This window comes from Arvicola amphibius, chromosome 1 (genome assembly GCF_903992535.2).
Source record: "Arvicola amphibius chromosome 1, mArvAmp1.2, whole genome shotgun sequence".
NCBI classification, from domain to species: Eukaryota; Metazoa; Chordata; class Mammalia; order Rodentia; family Cricetidae; genus Arvicola; species Arvicola amphibius.
In genome coordinates this window covers 1700337-1716903 of record NC_052047.1, presented here as the reverse complement: position 1 = coordinate 1716903, position 16567 = coordinate 1700337, and the positions used below count along the sequence as shown (strand labels likewise).

General features: G+C 47.5%; 1 protein-coding gene across 3 annotated transcripts in view; it reads right to left on the bottom strand.

The window, feature by feature from the left end:
- The window catches only part of Tgfbr3 (transforming growth factor beta receptor 3), a 182110-nt gene that overhangs the window by 42171 nt on the left and 123372 nt on the right, over positions 1-16567 (bottom strand). For all 3 annotated transcript variants that reach the window (XM_038329129.1, XM_038329137.1, XM_038329146.1), the window contains 3 exons: positions 7751-7934; positions 3145-3313; positions 1506-1653 (listed from right to left, as the gene is read on the bottom strand). In XM_038329129.1, coding sequence (XP_038185057.1) covers positions 1506-1653; positions 3145-3313; positions 7751-7934 — 501 coding nt within the window. The remainder of the gene's footprint in view (positions 1-1505; positions 1654-3144; positions 3314-7750; positions 7935-16567) is intronic.

Below are 16567 nucleotides of genomic sequence, written 5' to 3'. Positions count from 1 at the left end.
GCTTGATTCTCTTTCCTGTTTTTGTTATTCTGAAGCTAAAAACATTTGGTTGATGTGCCAGGCAGCAAAAGCAGCAGACACTCCAGGTCACCACCACCTCTCCCCTCACGCCATGCCAGCGGAAGGCAATCAAAATACCCATGACCTTGGAAAATCATGGCTGGGGTTTGCACTCGACACCAGCTTCATCTGTCACACTACAATTGATGGGTATTTGGACTGTTTCAAAGTCTAAGAAAAATAAATTTTTAAAAAAACCCCCTAGGAACAAGGAAGAATTATTTTAAAATTGAGATCTGTGTGCTACTGGCTTTGTCTGCTCCTCTGGTGAGTTCACCTATGAGGCTGGAATTGTAGAGAACTGTTGGCTTTGCCAACTGCTGGATCCCATGGAAGGTGCTGTGTGCAAGTGAGCACAGAACCAAAGCAACCAAAGGCAATCTCTTTTAAAAAAATCAAAAATCTAAAATCGACTCACTCCAGCTGTTTCAAAAAAGGCACTGAAAAAAATGCCGGCCAATTAAAAATACCTTAAAATTTTACTCTACAAAAATATGTCAAGAGGTGTGATACATACATGCATACATAAATTCATATACATGCACACACACGTCCATTACATACATATAATTTCCTCCAATATTCAGTCAACTAGTTTTCCCCTGAGATGAGTTTTATTCTGTCAAACTTTAACATTTGACTTTCCCAACAAACTAGCTACCTTGCTATCACCTTACCATCTTAACGGTGTTTCAGAGATAAACTGGAGTACACCTGTGGTTACTTTTGAAAAAAAAGTCACGTGCGAAACATGCACAAGTGTGTGTGTGGTGTGCAAATGTGTGAATGGAGACCAGAGGTCAACATCAGGGGTTTTCTTCACGCTATGCCTGCCCCTGTTTCTGAGACCGGGTCTCACACTGAGCAGGAGCTCACCATTCAGCAGGCTGTACAGATGACCAATAAGCTCTGAGGATTCTTCTGAGTCTGCCTCCCTCACTCCAGCACTGGGAATACATATTGATCTCAACAGGAAAGTCTATGCCATGGCTGGGATCAGATGGATTTTCCTTCCTCCCAAAGCACCTAACTCCAGAGTAAAAGCTAAATTCAGGACCATGATATTGAGTCTCTAGAATACTCAGACATGAAAAATGTTCTTTTGTTCATTGCTTCATATTTACTATGACTAGAAAACACTCTGATTCATTTCAAAACTTTCCTAATGAGGTAACTGGAATTCAGAAAGCTTCAAGGACTTGTCCAAGGCTGTAATTTTTAAGTAGAACCAAGACTCAAACCCACGTATTATACTCCCTAGGGCCGTGTTTTACCCCACCATGCCGACTGTCCTATCTATCAGGCGAAACCAAGCAAAGTTTGCAAAGTAGAAGCTAACAGATCTAGAAAGTTCAAAGAGGCAGAATCCTTGCAAAAATAACACACACAACCTCAGTTTAAATCATTGCTGTTTAACAAGACCAAGAAATACGCGGCCAGCTTACAATAACTTTCAGGCTTCCCTTGACGTCAAAGGATTTGATCACCCAGTTGACATCCTTCTTGCACTTCAGGATGAGGATGATGTCTTTGACCACCTCAGGGCCCTCTCGGGCAGGCTGTATGTCGATGACTATGTCCACCTGGAGGGGGCTGTGTGTGGAATACAAGGCAAAGTCAAGACCCGAATGCCAGGAGCTCTGCCACTGCTCCCAAGCCCCGTGTTTCCAGTGTCTGGCCAGTTGATTAAAATACTGGCGTGGGTCCCAGGCAGATGACATGTGCAAAACACATTGCTGTTGCACACATAACAAAATGGGTTTACATAACAATAGGAACATGGGCCTGATGCTAATTAACCACACAAGTTTTTCCTTCTAGAGAGGGGAGAGAGAAAGGCAGTTACTCAATGCAGCACCATCTGAAGGATCTTGAGAACACCAAGCGAGCTTCATTTTGAAGCAGAATTGTTTGTTTTCAAGTTTCTGTGGCCCGCCCTTCATTAGCCTGTAACTTCTAAGACCCTATATGCAGAAACCCTTGAAATCCTGACAAGAGTGGCTGATGACTGGGAGGTGGGAGACACTCGGAAACTTCATAATAAAATAAGAAGCAAAAGGCCTCTTGGCTTATGCAAGAGTTGACTAGGCATCAATGGTGGTTAAATAATCATAGCTGCATTTACTTCCCCAAACTTATGGGTATACAGTTATTAAAGAAAATTATGGGTCAGAGAATTCAGCATGAAAGAGAATGATTTTTATTTATGATTTTTATTTACTAAGTGATCACATCCTTCATCCTGAATTTGAGGGGAGTCTGTCTTGGCTTCACTTAGGAAGCATGATAACAAGGGTGTCCTGACTTCAAAGGTCTGCATGCTGTTCCAGGTCCTCCCAGTCCCTCTGAATTCTGCCGAGTTCTGTACGTGGGACTGAACAGAATCCTACCCAAACCGATCTGTAGTCTATTCAATATTGAAATGATAACTCTATTATACACGTCATTTCAAAAATATCTCTACAATACAAGTGTAAATTCTGAGTCACTGGTCCATATGAAATACAGATCAGCGTGGAAAATAATAATTTTTTTCTACTTAAAAAAACAAACAATTATTTTCAATAGGAAGAATCAAACTTCCAGGCCAGCCTAGGAAGCTGAGAGGCAGAAAAAGAACATAAGTGGCAAATTGTGCCATCCTTCGTATGTACCATGAAGATCCGCTCCACCAACACATGCACACATACACACACCACACACATGCACACACACACGCACACCATACATACACATGCACACACATGCACACACATGCACACACACGCACACACATGCCACAATACACACATACGCCACACATACACATGCACACACACACACCACACCACACACGCATACACACACCACACACATGTACACACAAGCACATGCGCACACATGCACACTCACATACACCCCACACACACCACACATGCACGCACCACACATGCACGCACCACACATGCACGCACCACACACACACACACCACACATGCACACACACACACCACACATGCACACACGCACACACCACACACACGCACACACGCGCACTCACCACACACCACACACGCACAAGGTCACATGTCCACACTGGCTCACCTGTGTGTGTTTGAGTTGGGGGCGATTAATTCAATGATGTGCACTTCCTTCTCCTGGGGCTGACTGGACAGGACACAGCCTTCAGCAGGCTTGGGTTGAAGGTACTCAGCAAGGTAATTGAGCGAGAGAAAATTCTTCCCGATGGTGCATGTGGGAGGGAACACTTGATCTGCAGGCAAAGACAGAAGGGGCGCCTGGTCAAACCACTGAGCTTACGGGACCAGACCAGAGGACAGAGGTGGCAGTGAAGCTGAGCAAATGCAGGACAAAGGGCGGCGGGGGCGGCGGGCTCATCTGTGCCTCAGTTACTGCAGAAACGTGCCCCACTTTGGCTACCAGTGAGCTCCTAAAGGCTTGTTTTTCTGGTTCCTGCCCATTTCCTGTGATCCAGATTGGACCTGTTAAGACTCTGTGCTTTAGACTCCGACTCAGGATATCAGGTGGGACACGGGCACTTCTCCTTTCCGCAGGGCTCGGCAGTTAATTCTAACGTAAGCCAAGGCTGAGACTCTCAGCCCTGAGCTGGGGAACGTAGCTCAGGTGGTAAGGTGTTTGCCCTGGGGTTCCACCTCCAGTGCTGTGCCTGCGGTGTGGTGGCACAGCCCCATAATCTGGCCACTCAAGAGGCAGAGGCAGGAAAACAAGAAATTTAAGATCGTCTTTGGCTACATAGCAAATTTGTGGCCAGCCTGGGCCAGACCTTATCTCAAAAAAACAAAAATCAAGGAAGATATACATGCCATAAGGAAAAATGAAGTCATGACATATTCAGGAAATGCATGTGACCAAATAACCCAGATTCAGAACCTTAGCTCTTTCCTCCAGAGAACCCAGCCACTCCTGTGGTATCCACTTGTTCCCAGGCCATTGCTCCTCCTCTGGGCTGCAGACCAACTGTCATCTGTCTACAAAGAAGTTCCCGCCTACACACCTATTTCCCATGAGTACACTCAACACTGAGTCTCTTTTCAATCTTATAGGCTTCTCCTTGGATACCTGCAGCCTCAATGCCAATGCCTATTGGTTCTCTACCCCGAAATTAAGATTAAAAGTGGGCAGGATGGGGAACAGAGAGAAGACAAACTTTTATTCTTTTTTACACGGTTGTCTTACACAACTAACCCTGACATGGCTCTTTCCCATTCTCAAGGTGCTTTTACAAATACCATTGGGCTGAGGGCTGCTCACCACCCTGACCTGGGAAAAGACATGCCAGTTCCAAAATCTGAATATACTCCCCAGTGACCCATGCTAATTACAGAGCACTATCCCCAAAGGGATTTCCATCTCATGGCTTAAATATTTAAACAGAAGCTTCTGTCACTGTGACAGCTGGTGTCCAGGAAGTTCTAGGTGAAGGCAGACTATCAGGAGGGGAATTAATCAGACCTGGCACTTTCAGGGACGTAGCCTTGTGTCTTTTAAATGTTAAGGACAGGATGCTGGGGTTCACATCCACAGTGGCACCCAAACACAGGAGATGAGCTTTCAAGGTTCTTAGGCTGTGCTGAAATTGCCCTCTCCCCAACCTTGTACAACTTCTGTTTGCTGGTCTGCAGCTCACACGGTGGCACCGTGGCCCTAACCCCTGCAATATCCTCGGCACTGCCTTGGCACCAAGGGCACAGTCGTCAGTATGGCCCCTGCTTGTGTGATTGCTGCAGGAGAGGGCTGGTGCATGTCCTGCATTTTTTTTCTACAAACCTCGCCCAAGGAAACAGCCCACAGCTTCACAATTCGAGCTCTTGGAGCGGCACCCGCTACATCTGCTAAGGGGTTTTCCAGATGTGCAGATGAGGAATGCATACTTCACAGCTGCAGCCCTGGGATGCCTCCCCCAGGTCACAAGATGGAAAATGATACTGGAACCGTAGGGCTGAAATCTGATTGAGAATCAGGAGGTGCGTACATGGGCCAGAAGACTCAAGAGGCCAGGCCCCTCCTGGGACTGTGGCTTGCATTTCCTACACAGGTGTGTCTAGGCTTGTAGCTGGCGCGTAACGGACACATAGCACAGGCTTCTGGAGTCAGCAGATGATGATGTGAAATTTGAGACAGTCAAAGGCCCCCGGGTGGGCGAGCCACTCGGAAAGGTTGAGCTCCTACAGTTCAGATGCCACTGTCAGCTGCTCCTACAGTTCAGATGCCACTGTCAGCTATGCTGAGCGAACCGATCACATTTTGTTGCGAGGAGTCCCCGGTCACGTGACTTTCTACATGCGTGGCATAAAAACATACTCAAGTGCCAAGCAGAGAGGGAAGCCCCAGGTAGGAACCTCTTAAGCCTGGTGGGGAAGGTGCAGGTCAACGTGGCTAAGGACTCTAAGCGCAGGGATGAGCTTCGGTGGTCACACAAAGGCTCCTTTCCCCGTAGTGAAGGCCTACAACCTGGAGATTAATCCACGGTGCTTGGATAAGAGCCCCAATGAATGCCCACTTCTTCCACTCTGGGTGGACAGTGAGTACCACCACCTGGATGGCTCAGGGCAACGTGCCTCGGTGACCCTGTCCTAAATTCTTATTTAGCTGGCCAGGACTGAGTTAACAAGGTCCTCAGAAACACCGATGCTTCCAAGGTGGGAGCTGCACTCTAAAAACCTCTGGGGCTCATAGCCTAGGGGCTCGTAGCCTAGGGGCTCGTTGCCTAGTCCCTGTCTGGGAAGCTGATTGAGATTGATACAGGTGATAATCAGTAACATTGCCTGGGGTCTATGAGCTTAACAAAGGAGTTTCCCCCCACCCCAAATGTTCTTGTCAGTGACATGGGACAGTGATTTAGACCCAACTAACGGGTAGAGTCAAACTTCAAGGGATCCTAGGGATCCTCAGAGTCACCCAGTTTTTACCACTGGGACATCAGGTCTTTTAGTTTTGCTTCCCTGTCTCAGCTACTTGAGAGTCCTGACTCCTAACATGATGTGGGATTCCCCTCTGTATGCTGTGAATACCACTGGTTAATAAAGGAACTGCTTTGGGCCTATAGCAGAGCCATAGAAGAACAGAGCTAGGCAGGTAAAACTAAACTGAATGCTAGGAGAAAGGAGGCAGAGGCAGAGAGAAGCCATGGAGCCTCCGCCGGATAAAAATGCTGGACAAAATTTTACCCAGTAAGCCACAGCCACGTGGCGATAGACAGATTAATGGAAAGGGTTAAATTAAGATGTAAGAATTAGCCAATAAGAAGCTAGAGCTAATGGGCCAAGCAGTGATTTAAATAATACGGTTTCTGTGTGGTTATTTTAGGTCTGAACTGCCGGGAGACCAGGAAACAAACAAGCGGCCTCCTTACAACATTGGCACAGGTGACTACTGCGCTATACACATTGTCAAGGAAATGGGGCCCAGTATTCTACACGTTTCCACTCCAAATCTCCTTATTCTAACAATGCAAGACTTGTTATCCCTTCACCCTTTGTGCTACTGGATTCTGCCTCAGACAGGCAGAGATCTTGGGTATTTTTTTTATTAATTTTTTTCCAATCTCTTTATTCCAGTGAGGTCTGACTACCATGAGAATCCAGGCCAATCTGGAACAAACTTAGGCCTTTCGACCCTGATTCCCGTCTAAAACCGTTTCTCTCAGGCTACAAGTCACTTTCCATTCTCACCTTCACTCGGGAATATGCCTACCTGGGTAAGACTTAAGGGAGGGCAGATTCCTTCAAGCATTAGACAGCGTTAGACTCAAGAGTGAGGGGTTCTACAGTTGAGAACGGCCTTTGCCACTTTCTCGTAATGTGGCACATTCGCTGAACCCTCCCTAAACCCCATCCACATACAGTGACGGAAACAATATCTCCTTCTTGGGATTGCCATGCCGTACATGGGAAAACTCTAGACACGGTCTTTGCCGTACACACCAATGTCGGTGCCCGCCTTTCTTGCACTTGCCTCATTTTTACTTTAAAACAGTGCAGACCCAAGCCGGGAGGTGGTGGCGCACGCCTTTAATCCCAGCACTCAGGAGGCAGAGGCTAAAAATGATTTTGAAATACTTAAAAAATAGGCTTTCAAAACTGAGCTGTTGGATATTTATATCTTTCTGCAAGGCAAGGAAATTAAAATGAGCCAACTCTTATCAAAGCATATGCAGTTCCTTTCTCCAAACTGTGTTCTTGTAACAAGTGTTAGTACTAAAAATAATATTTTCCCTCTGTTGGTGTCTAAGATTCAACTGATGTCTCAGCACCATAAAGGGACAATGGTTTCAAACATCTACAAACAGCAAGTAAGAAGCTGCCCTGGGTGTCAAACCCATCCCGCTAGACCCTTCATGGCATCAGTTGCCACTGCCTCTCCCGACACCTTCAGACACTTGCTTGTTCTGGATGCCAGAGCTGACGATGCTTTAAATCCTACACAGCAACCTGCTTTTCTCTCAACTGTACTACACCTATCTCTCAGCTGGTTATAACCAGCCCCATTTATGCAGAAGGAGAAGGAGGAGGTGTGTGGGGGAAGAGTCACTCCCTAAGAGACCCCCTAGGTCCCTGCCGTTTCCAGCTCTCTGGAATCCTACCATCCCTGGCCCTGACCACCTAGATTCAGAAAGGCCAACAATCAGTGGTTATAAATCTGTCCTTAACAGAAGCCACGCAGGACTCACCTTCCCCCACTTTAATGTAGATGTTTCTTGCTATCTTGAGTTCCGTGAATGAAGTCACTGCTCTGTATACCTTCCGGGCCCAGTTTAGCAGATGCTCGTTTCCTTGAGGAAAAGTCCTCTCTTCTGTGTCCGCTGTTGAGGAGAAGTTTCCTGATGAAAACTGGACCTTAGAACCCTTCGACACCTGAAGCAGACAGAACGGCATAGTTAACATGGCATAGTCACCCAGAGTCAAACCGGAGCTAGGGAAAGCGCTGGCCAGATTTACCCATCATACCCAATCTGTCTCTTCTCTCCACTATGCAAGCAGATGTGACAGAGGCAAGCCCTGCTCAAGTAACCCCCAAACCCACTTGTTCCAGATAATCCCTTCGAACTTTGAAAGAACCTGTGATGAGAAACTGGGAACTGGGAACAGTCCGAATCATCTTTGCTACTTCGCACAAGCCTCCATGAGAGGCCCACCCACCTTCCAGGTCTTCATTTATTGGTCTTCTTTTATACTGATGCTCTCCCGTGGACTGAACTGGACATTTTAGGGGAAACACTGCACCTCTCTCAATACTGACAAACTTTAAAAATTTTGGCTTTGTCATTTCCTGAACAGCAGGTGTAACTCTTTGCATGGAATTTGTTCTAGATTGGGGACCATTAGTAATGCCACTAACATGGAGCCCGAGCAAACTCGCTGTAGACGCTGACAGTACACACTGGCTGTCTGTAGAAGGTTGTGGTGTAGATAGCAATGACCAAGTGTCCTTACTACTCACACATCTGCCTGACTCCCTAGTGTGAATCCCCATGTTCCGTGTTTTATGATACGTGTCAAGTTTAGTTCCTTTTTTGTTTCAATATTCACTTACTTTGTGCACGTATGTATGTGGGTACATATATGTATGTGGGCATGTGCTGAGGTCAGAGGACAACTTAGGGGTTGTCAGGCTTGGCAGCAAGCGCCTTACCCACTGAGCTACTTCATGGACCCCTGATGGGTTCTTAAGGAAGCCTTTCTGGTCTGTACCGGCTTAGGAGGCACAGAACTAGTCATTAATAAGCTGGCTAAAAACTGTCACAAGAATGACCGTTATGGGCAACACCACATCCCTGCCGGTATGGTTCCGACTCCCGAGGGTCCTTGTGCTGATTCTAAGCAACGGCAGTGTGGAAGCCTTAGCGGTGGCCTTGTTTTGATGTTGTCTGTTCATGTCAAGGCTCGCCAGCCATCTTCTTGGGTCACACTAACCATGCCACCTCCGGGTATCTCTGCTGGGGAGCAGCCACACATGGGCACCACCTCACACCATCTGAGACTTCCCCCCCGCTCCTTTAGCCCTGTAGTAAAACCTTCTTGCTGCCAGAAAGTACTTCCATATTGTTATTCAGCTTGTCACTGAAAGAACAAAGCCTGCAGCAGTGTGGGCGGACTCTCACCCACTGCCTGCACCGCCTGGGTGGGAAGGCAAGGATCTCTACATGTTTGTTGCCTGTGTCCTTTCTTGTGTTATAGCTATAAAATTTAACTCTGGGTTTTGTTTTTTTTTTTTTGTTTTTGTTTTTTTTTGTTTTTTTTTTTGTTTTTCGAGACAGGGTTTCTCTGTAGCTTTGGAGCCTGTCCTGGAACTAGCTCTTGTAGACCAGGCTGGCCTTGAACTCACAGAGTTCCGCCTGCCTCTGCCTCCCGAGTGCTGGGATTAAAGGCGTGCGCCACCACCGCCCGGCTTTAACTCTGGGTTTTAAGCGCATTATGAGAAGCAAGCATTTTTCCTTTCACTGTGAATGGAGAGATATATTCTATTGGTGCATTCCAAAGGCACGAAGAATCATGTAAGCAGAAGAGGCCAGCAGCTAGCAGAATGTAGCCTGAAGTCATCAAAGAGCCGCGTGACTGTGAGGTCCAGGAAGGGCCGCTCCTGCTGGTCTGTCTGTCTTCCCTGCCACACACCATCCAGGCAGCCCCAAGGTTCATAAACTCAGGGCTGAGGAATTTGGAAGCACAACTACCGCCACTCCTCAGGCACATTCCAATAAGAAGAAAGCAAAGCTGCCAGGGGTAGGGAGGTGTCCCTTACTGCAGGTCAGTGGAAATTTCCTGTTTCCACAAACGGTCAGTCAGCACCCTCTCCTGAACCGCCAGTTCCACAGGCCCTACCGAGGCCTTCTGCCATGATGGAGCTACAGACCATGGTTCACGGGTGACCGCCATGATCCTCAGGACCAGCAATGACTATGGATTCCACAGTAGGAAAGGAACTGGAGAGAGATGGTGTCCCTCAGCACCAGGACAAGACCCATGCATGAGGCTTGGGACTTCCAGACACTGTGGGCTTCTGTTCTAACCCTTGAAAGATCCCCACATTTGCTGCTATGGTAGGGTTATATTCTTCTTTTCAAAATGACATTCGCATTGTGTGTGTGTGTGTGTGTGTGCATGTGTGTGGGGGGGTGTGGTATATGCATATGGTGCGTGTGTATGTGGTGTGTGTGCATGTGTTTATGAGGTGTGTATGTGGTGTGTGGTGTATATGTGATGTGGTGTGTGTGTGTATGTGATGTGTGTCTGTGTGTGCTGTGTATGCTGTGTGCCTGTGTATATAGAGCCCTTGATAAAGCCATCTCTCCAGCCCTCTTCTCTTTCTACCCCTAAGATTCTGTTTGCTGGTCTGAGTCAGGCCTACCAACCAAGGCAGAGAATTCAGTCCTCAGTCCTTGGTTACACGCGCCTTCAAATATTTGCCGATGTCAGTGGGCTTTTATCACGTATTCAGTCTTCGGCTCCTCCCCCAGACACCACGGTTGTCCAATCATTACCAGCTCAGAGTCTGACCGCATTACCGGGGCAAGACTCAGGGTCTCTTTGAATGGGCAGGACTGAATTAAATTCCTGGCCAGCAGTGAAGAGGTCCAGTTCTATTTCCTTCCTCAGCTGGTGCAAAGTTCCAGCCTCTAATAAAGCAGTTGGTTCCCCTAGCAACCAGCCCCCAACTCGATGCCGTCTAGGACCCCCCCCCCCCACCCCGTCACCAGCCATCACATTAACATAGGCGACATCACTCTAGGGACAATAAGGGTTTTAGGAGATGTGTGCCAGACACAAAGAGCAGGGACCAAACCTATGTCTTGGTGCACCACAATAAGTGAAGGTGAAGTCGTTTTAAAGGAACGAAAGGGTAAGCACAAGGATTTTATATTTGGAAAAAATAACAGAAACTTCCTATAGATTTATTTATTTATTCCATTATTATTGTTTGTTTATTCCATTATCCATCCTAACCTTGGTTCAGGGTCTTTGTCATGCTAACACATTTCTGGCCTTTTATCTTAAACACACGCACACACACACACACACACACACACACACACATAGACACACACACACACGCACACGCACACACACGCACACGCACGCACACGCACACACACACACACACACACACAAGCCACACAGCAGTCAATCCCATCCCTTCAACCATATTCCACATTATCACCTGGAAAATCTTCCTAAAATGCAAATAGGTGATAATATAGAACACCTGAGCGTCTTAGCATGGGTGGGGAACAGGGTGTCTGCTTCCTCGATCCCAGGGTTCACCATAAAGAACCAATGACAGCCGCAGAACGCTTCACATACTACCTGCTCTTGGGTCCTCCATCCTTCCTCACCTGCCTTCTCCCAGGCCCCTGCTCTCTCCAGGACTTGAATGCCTCCTGCCCATCCCCTTGAGCAGAGGAAGCATGTGTCCATCCTGAATCTCTTTACCTGGCATGGTGCATGACACAAGGTGGGGTTAAGAGTCACTGCTGACAGCCTACAGTCCACAACCTGAGAAGCTAAAACCCCCGTCCAGAAACAGACGGAAGCAGATGCAGAGATTCTCAACTGACCCCTGGGCTGAGCTCCCCGAGCACAATCTCAGAGAGAGAGAGAGGAGCGAAGGGGTCAAAACCAAGATGGGGAAACCCACAGAAACTGCTGACCTGAGCTAGTAGGGGCTCACTGACTCCAGACTGACAGCTGGGGAACCTGCATAGCACTGAACTAGATAGACCCTCTGAATGTGGGTGGCAGTTGTGTGGCTGGGGCAGTCTGTGGGGCCACTGGCAGCGGGACCAGTGGTTATCCCTACTGCATGAACTGGCTTTTTGGAGCCCATTCTCTTTGGAGGGATACTTTACTCAGCCTAGATAGAGGGGGAAGAGCCTCAAAGTGATGTGTCAGACTTTGCTGACTCCCCATGGGAGGACTTACCCTCTCTGAGAAGTGGAGTGGATGGGGGCTGGGGTGGAGGAAAGGTAAAGGAGAGTGGAAGGAGAGGGGGTGAAACTGGGATTGGCCTGTTAAAAATGCATTAAAACAACCACAAAATAAATACATGAGCAAATTTTCTAAAACACATCGCTTGCTGGTGGGAAGCTCCCTCCCTGATGCTCCCTGCGAGAAAAGAGCCCTCCAGTTACAGAGCCTCTTGCTTCCCCACCTCCCCAGAAAGTGACTCTCAGCCAGGCCTTTAAAGCTAATGATTTGATTTCTCACCTAATAACTCCAGCTAAAACCCAATTATTAAAGCATACTTAGCAGTTTTGTGTCTCCACCCACACAGCCCTGAACTTTCCTCCCACTTTCTAATTAAAACCCAGCCTCCCAGCCCCAAATATGACAGATGTCTTCCTGTGGGAATCCGCAGACCGCCCAGCTCCAAGGACCTTGACTCCTGAGGGGTCTGCTGAAGGAACAATCGCCCGGTAGCTTACGGCCTTACAATTCCCAGGAAGCCAATGTGCACCTGGTCCCTTCCTCGCCAGAATGTTCTCTCATGCTCGAACTGTGCACAGCACTGGTATTTTGAATTCTGGTTAAGCTACCAGACTTTCTTTTTCTTTTTTTCCGAGAGCAGAGTATTACTCTATCTGCCAAGGCTAGAGTTTTATTGCAAGAACTTACAACGAGGCTACAAGAGCCAAGTTTATTATTTTTTCTGGATCAGATTCAATAACCTCCTCCAAAAGTACACGAGGAAAAAAAAAGTCAAGGAGGCATCCAGCCCTTTTGTTTCCACACCTGTGGTTGAGCGTTAACTCTCAGAGCCCTAAGTGGGCTCACACATGCCTTGAAGTTGAGCTCACAGGCCAGAGCAAAGGCCAAGCTCCTCTGGAGTCTCTACAGTGTCTTCCTGGAAGTGAGCTTCTTCCTCTTAGCGCTGATCTCAGCTGACTCAGAGGTCCAGGGTGGCTGCACACTTCAGTCGGAGGGGAGAAGGGTGGAGCTTTGCCCTGGGCAATGTTGTGGCTGCCCAATGCCTCTGCTAGTCCTGGGTCCATCCTCCCATCTTATGACTCCACCCTATCCCCAATCCCAAAAAAACACCCCCAGATGAGCACCCCAGATGGGCGTTCAGATAGCAGAGGACCACAGGTGACCAGGTCTTGCCTTCTGTTCCACATCCACGGCTTCGAGTCCATTCATGTAGCCTTCAGAAGACAGCCTCCCTTAAACCTACAACCACAACCAACAGCCTGCCACTCTGGACACTCTTATTAAACCTACCCTACAACCAAGAGCCTACCACCCTGGACGCTCTTAAACCTACCCCACAACCAACAGCCTGCCACCCTGGATGCTCCAGGTCCCCCATCTTTCTTTGTGTATTACTTCTATTGTATTCATCACTTTCCAAAACGCTACAGGATATATTCATTTATTACGCCCATTCCCAACTCTTCCTTTAGAGCCTGGAATGCTCACCCAGGCTGCGCAGGGGTGTGTCCCAAGGACGGTAAGTGTGTCGTAGAATGCATCTTGAAATTCACTGGCTGGCTGTGCTTGTCATAAGGTTTGCGCTAAAGAGGATTTGAAGGTCACAGGAACAGCAAAACGGGAGCGAATGTCACAACCCATTATGAATGCCGGACTCTGGAAATTCACGTATTATTTGATAGAATAACTACTGACCGCATATCACCAATGACTATGCATCTGAATTACTGCTAAACTGACCCACATCAAAGATTGAAGATACATAACAGAGTTTCAAGATTTTTTTTTTTTGGGGGGGTTTTCGAGACAGGGTTTCTCTGTGGCTTTGGAGCCTGTCCTGGAACTAGCTCTTGTAGACCAGGCTGGTCTCGAACTCACAGAGATCCACCTGCCTCTGCCTCCCGAGTGCTGGGATTAAAGGCGTGCGCCACCACCGCCCGGCCAAGATTTTTTTTATAAAAACTAAAATATCTGTGAATTTTATTCTATATCATATGTTTAAATATCATGTTGAATGGATTAAATTAGATTTTTATTTACTTATACGTAAAATCACACGTGACTCACTCTTGATTTCTATCACACGTCTTCCTCCAATGTGACCATAGGAAGGAATGCCCTTACAGACTAGTGATGTGCGCCTGCCCGTCTGGTTCTCAGTCTAGATGTAATGATCCCAGGGTGGTAGGGAGTGGGAACCTGGGACCCTGAAAACTACATTATAATTCTTACAACTGAGGAAACCGGTCTAAGCCAGAGATACAAATATTATTTACTAATCTGTTTTCACGGTACCGGGGACTGAAGCCAGGGACTTTTGAAGACTAGACTAGCTAGCACTCTGCCATCGAGTTACATCATCAGGCCTGGTATTGATTTTATTTATTACACATTCTTTAATAATTACATAAAAATACAATGAATTGAATCGTATCTACCTTTCCGTGCCTCCACGGTGTTTCTGTTTTTATGAGTGTGCATGATGTGTGTGTGTGGGGGGAGTATTTACCACAGTGGGCACATGGAGGTCGGAAGCACAGGATCAAGTTGGCAATGAAGAGCACCCAGAGGGAGGGAGGCCAGCCACACCGTGGATGAAGTCATCACTTTGCACATTTAAAAAGAAGTGGGCCTTACAAAATAAGAGAAAACACATCTCTACAAAGAGAAAGAAAGGCCTGAGGAGGCCTCACAGGAAAAGCTGTCCCAGGATCCGTCACACTCACGCACTCCCCTACCCCCCAAGAAAGTCCCTACAGCTCAAGCCTGATGCTTGGGACCTTGGGTTATCAGTGGGTGAGATTACAGACCCGCAGGGCTGCTCAAATGCACGCACCGCCTTTGCCTGCTCATGGGACGTTGGTGGAGATTCCACACGTGCGCAGTAGAGATCAGCTTCTAGCCCCCTCTGCCCTGCCCCACATCCTCTCTCTTTTCACTATGCCTCTCACGTTCACAGCTCCCAAGGATGTGCACACACGCAGTTCCTGCTCAGAAACAGATGAGGCCCAGGAAAACACTGATATTTCAGAAAACTCCCGCCAGGCTGGGAACCTGCTTGCTCAGTTCCAGGGGGAAGACAATGGAGGAGACTAGACTCTAGCCCCATGCTTCAGTAGGATCTGCAAACTGGCCCCGGGGTGCCTCACAGCCTGCACAGAAAGGCATCAAGGAGATTATGCTGGGATGTATTCTGCCTGCAAAGTCCAGAGGACTGAAAGATTTACTTTCAGGGAGGACTGAAGTATTTGTTCCAAAAGAAGTCACGTGTTCGTTCTACCCAACCCCCAGGAGGATGCTACTCGCCTATTTCCTTACAAGTCCCGTGATATGAAATTCAATCTGAAACATGTTTTCTATTAACATATGTCATGACTCAACTCTGTTTTGAAAGAGCTTACTCTAAAGAAATAATAACTTCCATGCCCATGAACCTACATTCATAATCTGCAAAGCTACATATTTTTCGAGCCAAATGACTACAGCATTTACCAATCACGCATTCAGGAAATGCAAACTCATGTAACTGTTTTTGTAAATTCTGAGGTGTTTTTATCTTGTAACCCAAACCAGGTTACTTTCTCCCCCCCCCCCAATAAAATGACTTAGAACATACTTGACTATTAATTTTTTTTTAGGCATAAAGCTTTATTAAAGGAGAGAGGGAGAGGTGAGAGGAGAGAGAGAGAGAGAGAGAGAGAGAGAGAGAGAGAGAGAGAGAGAGAGAGAGAGAGAGAGAGAGAGAGACAAAGAAAGGGGAAGAGAGGCAGAAGCGAAGCTGCCTCTCCGAGAGGAAGATGGAAAAAGAGTTGACTATTAATTTTTTCTCAAAACATTCATCATGACCATCTCGGGATGTTTTAATTTTTCCTGAAATGTAAGATGCTGAAGAACCGAGACCGCTCTGTGCTCTTCATACTCCACAGTCTTGTGCACAGCACGAAGAAAATGCTGATGCTGCCAGGGAGACCAGCACGCCCAAACCTGAACACAAGCCAGCGTGAGAGCCACATGCGAATCCCCACAGAGGCAGCACGGGAATGGAGCTGGATGTGAACACGCATGGATACACGGAGAAGCAGATCTTCCCCAAGGTCTGAAGGTCAGCTAGCCCTGCACCCTCCCATGCCACCCCAAAGCAACCAGCTGAGAACCCCAGGCTAGCCCAGATGCATTCACCCCCCCCCCCGACTTCTGAGTTCACCCTTTCTCACCTTCTACCATCACACAGCGTTAAGAGAGACTAGCCAGGCATGGTGACTCGTGCCTTTAACCCCAGCATTTGGGAGGGAGACTCAGGTAGATCTCCATGAGTTTGAGACCTGCCTGAACTACATACTGAGCTCCAGGCCAGCTAGGGCTAATAGTGAGATTCTGTCACAAATAAATAAAACGGAAATCAACAACAAAAGAGTTACTTGAGCCTAATTTCAAAGTACATTTGCCACCTAAAAGGTGTTTTCTCATGGGGGGGCATTAGCAAAGGCAAGGGACACGAAGGAGGTGGTGTTGGGTGTTGTTGACACTGTTTCTAATATTTACCACTCTCCTCAAGCTGTGGCTAC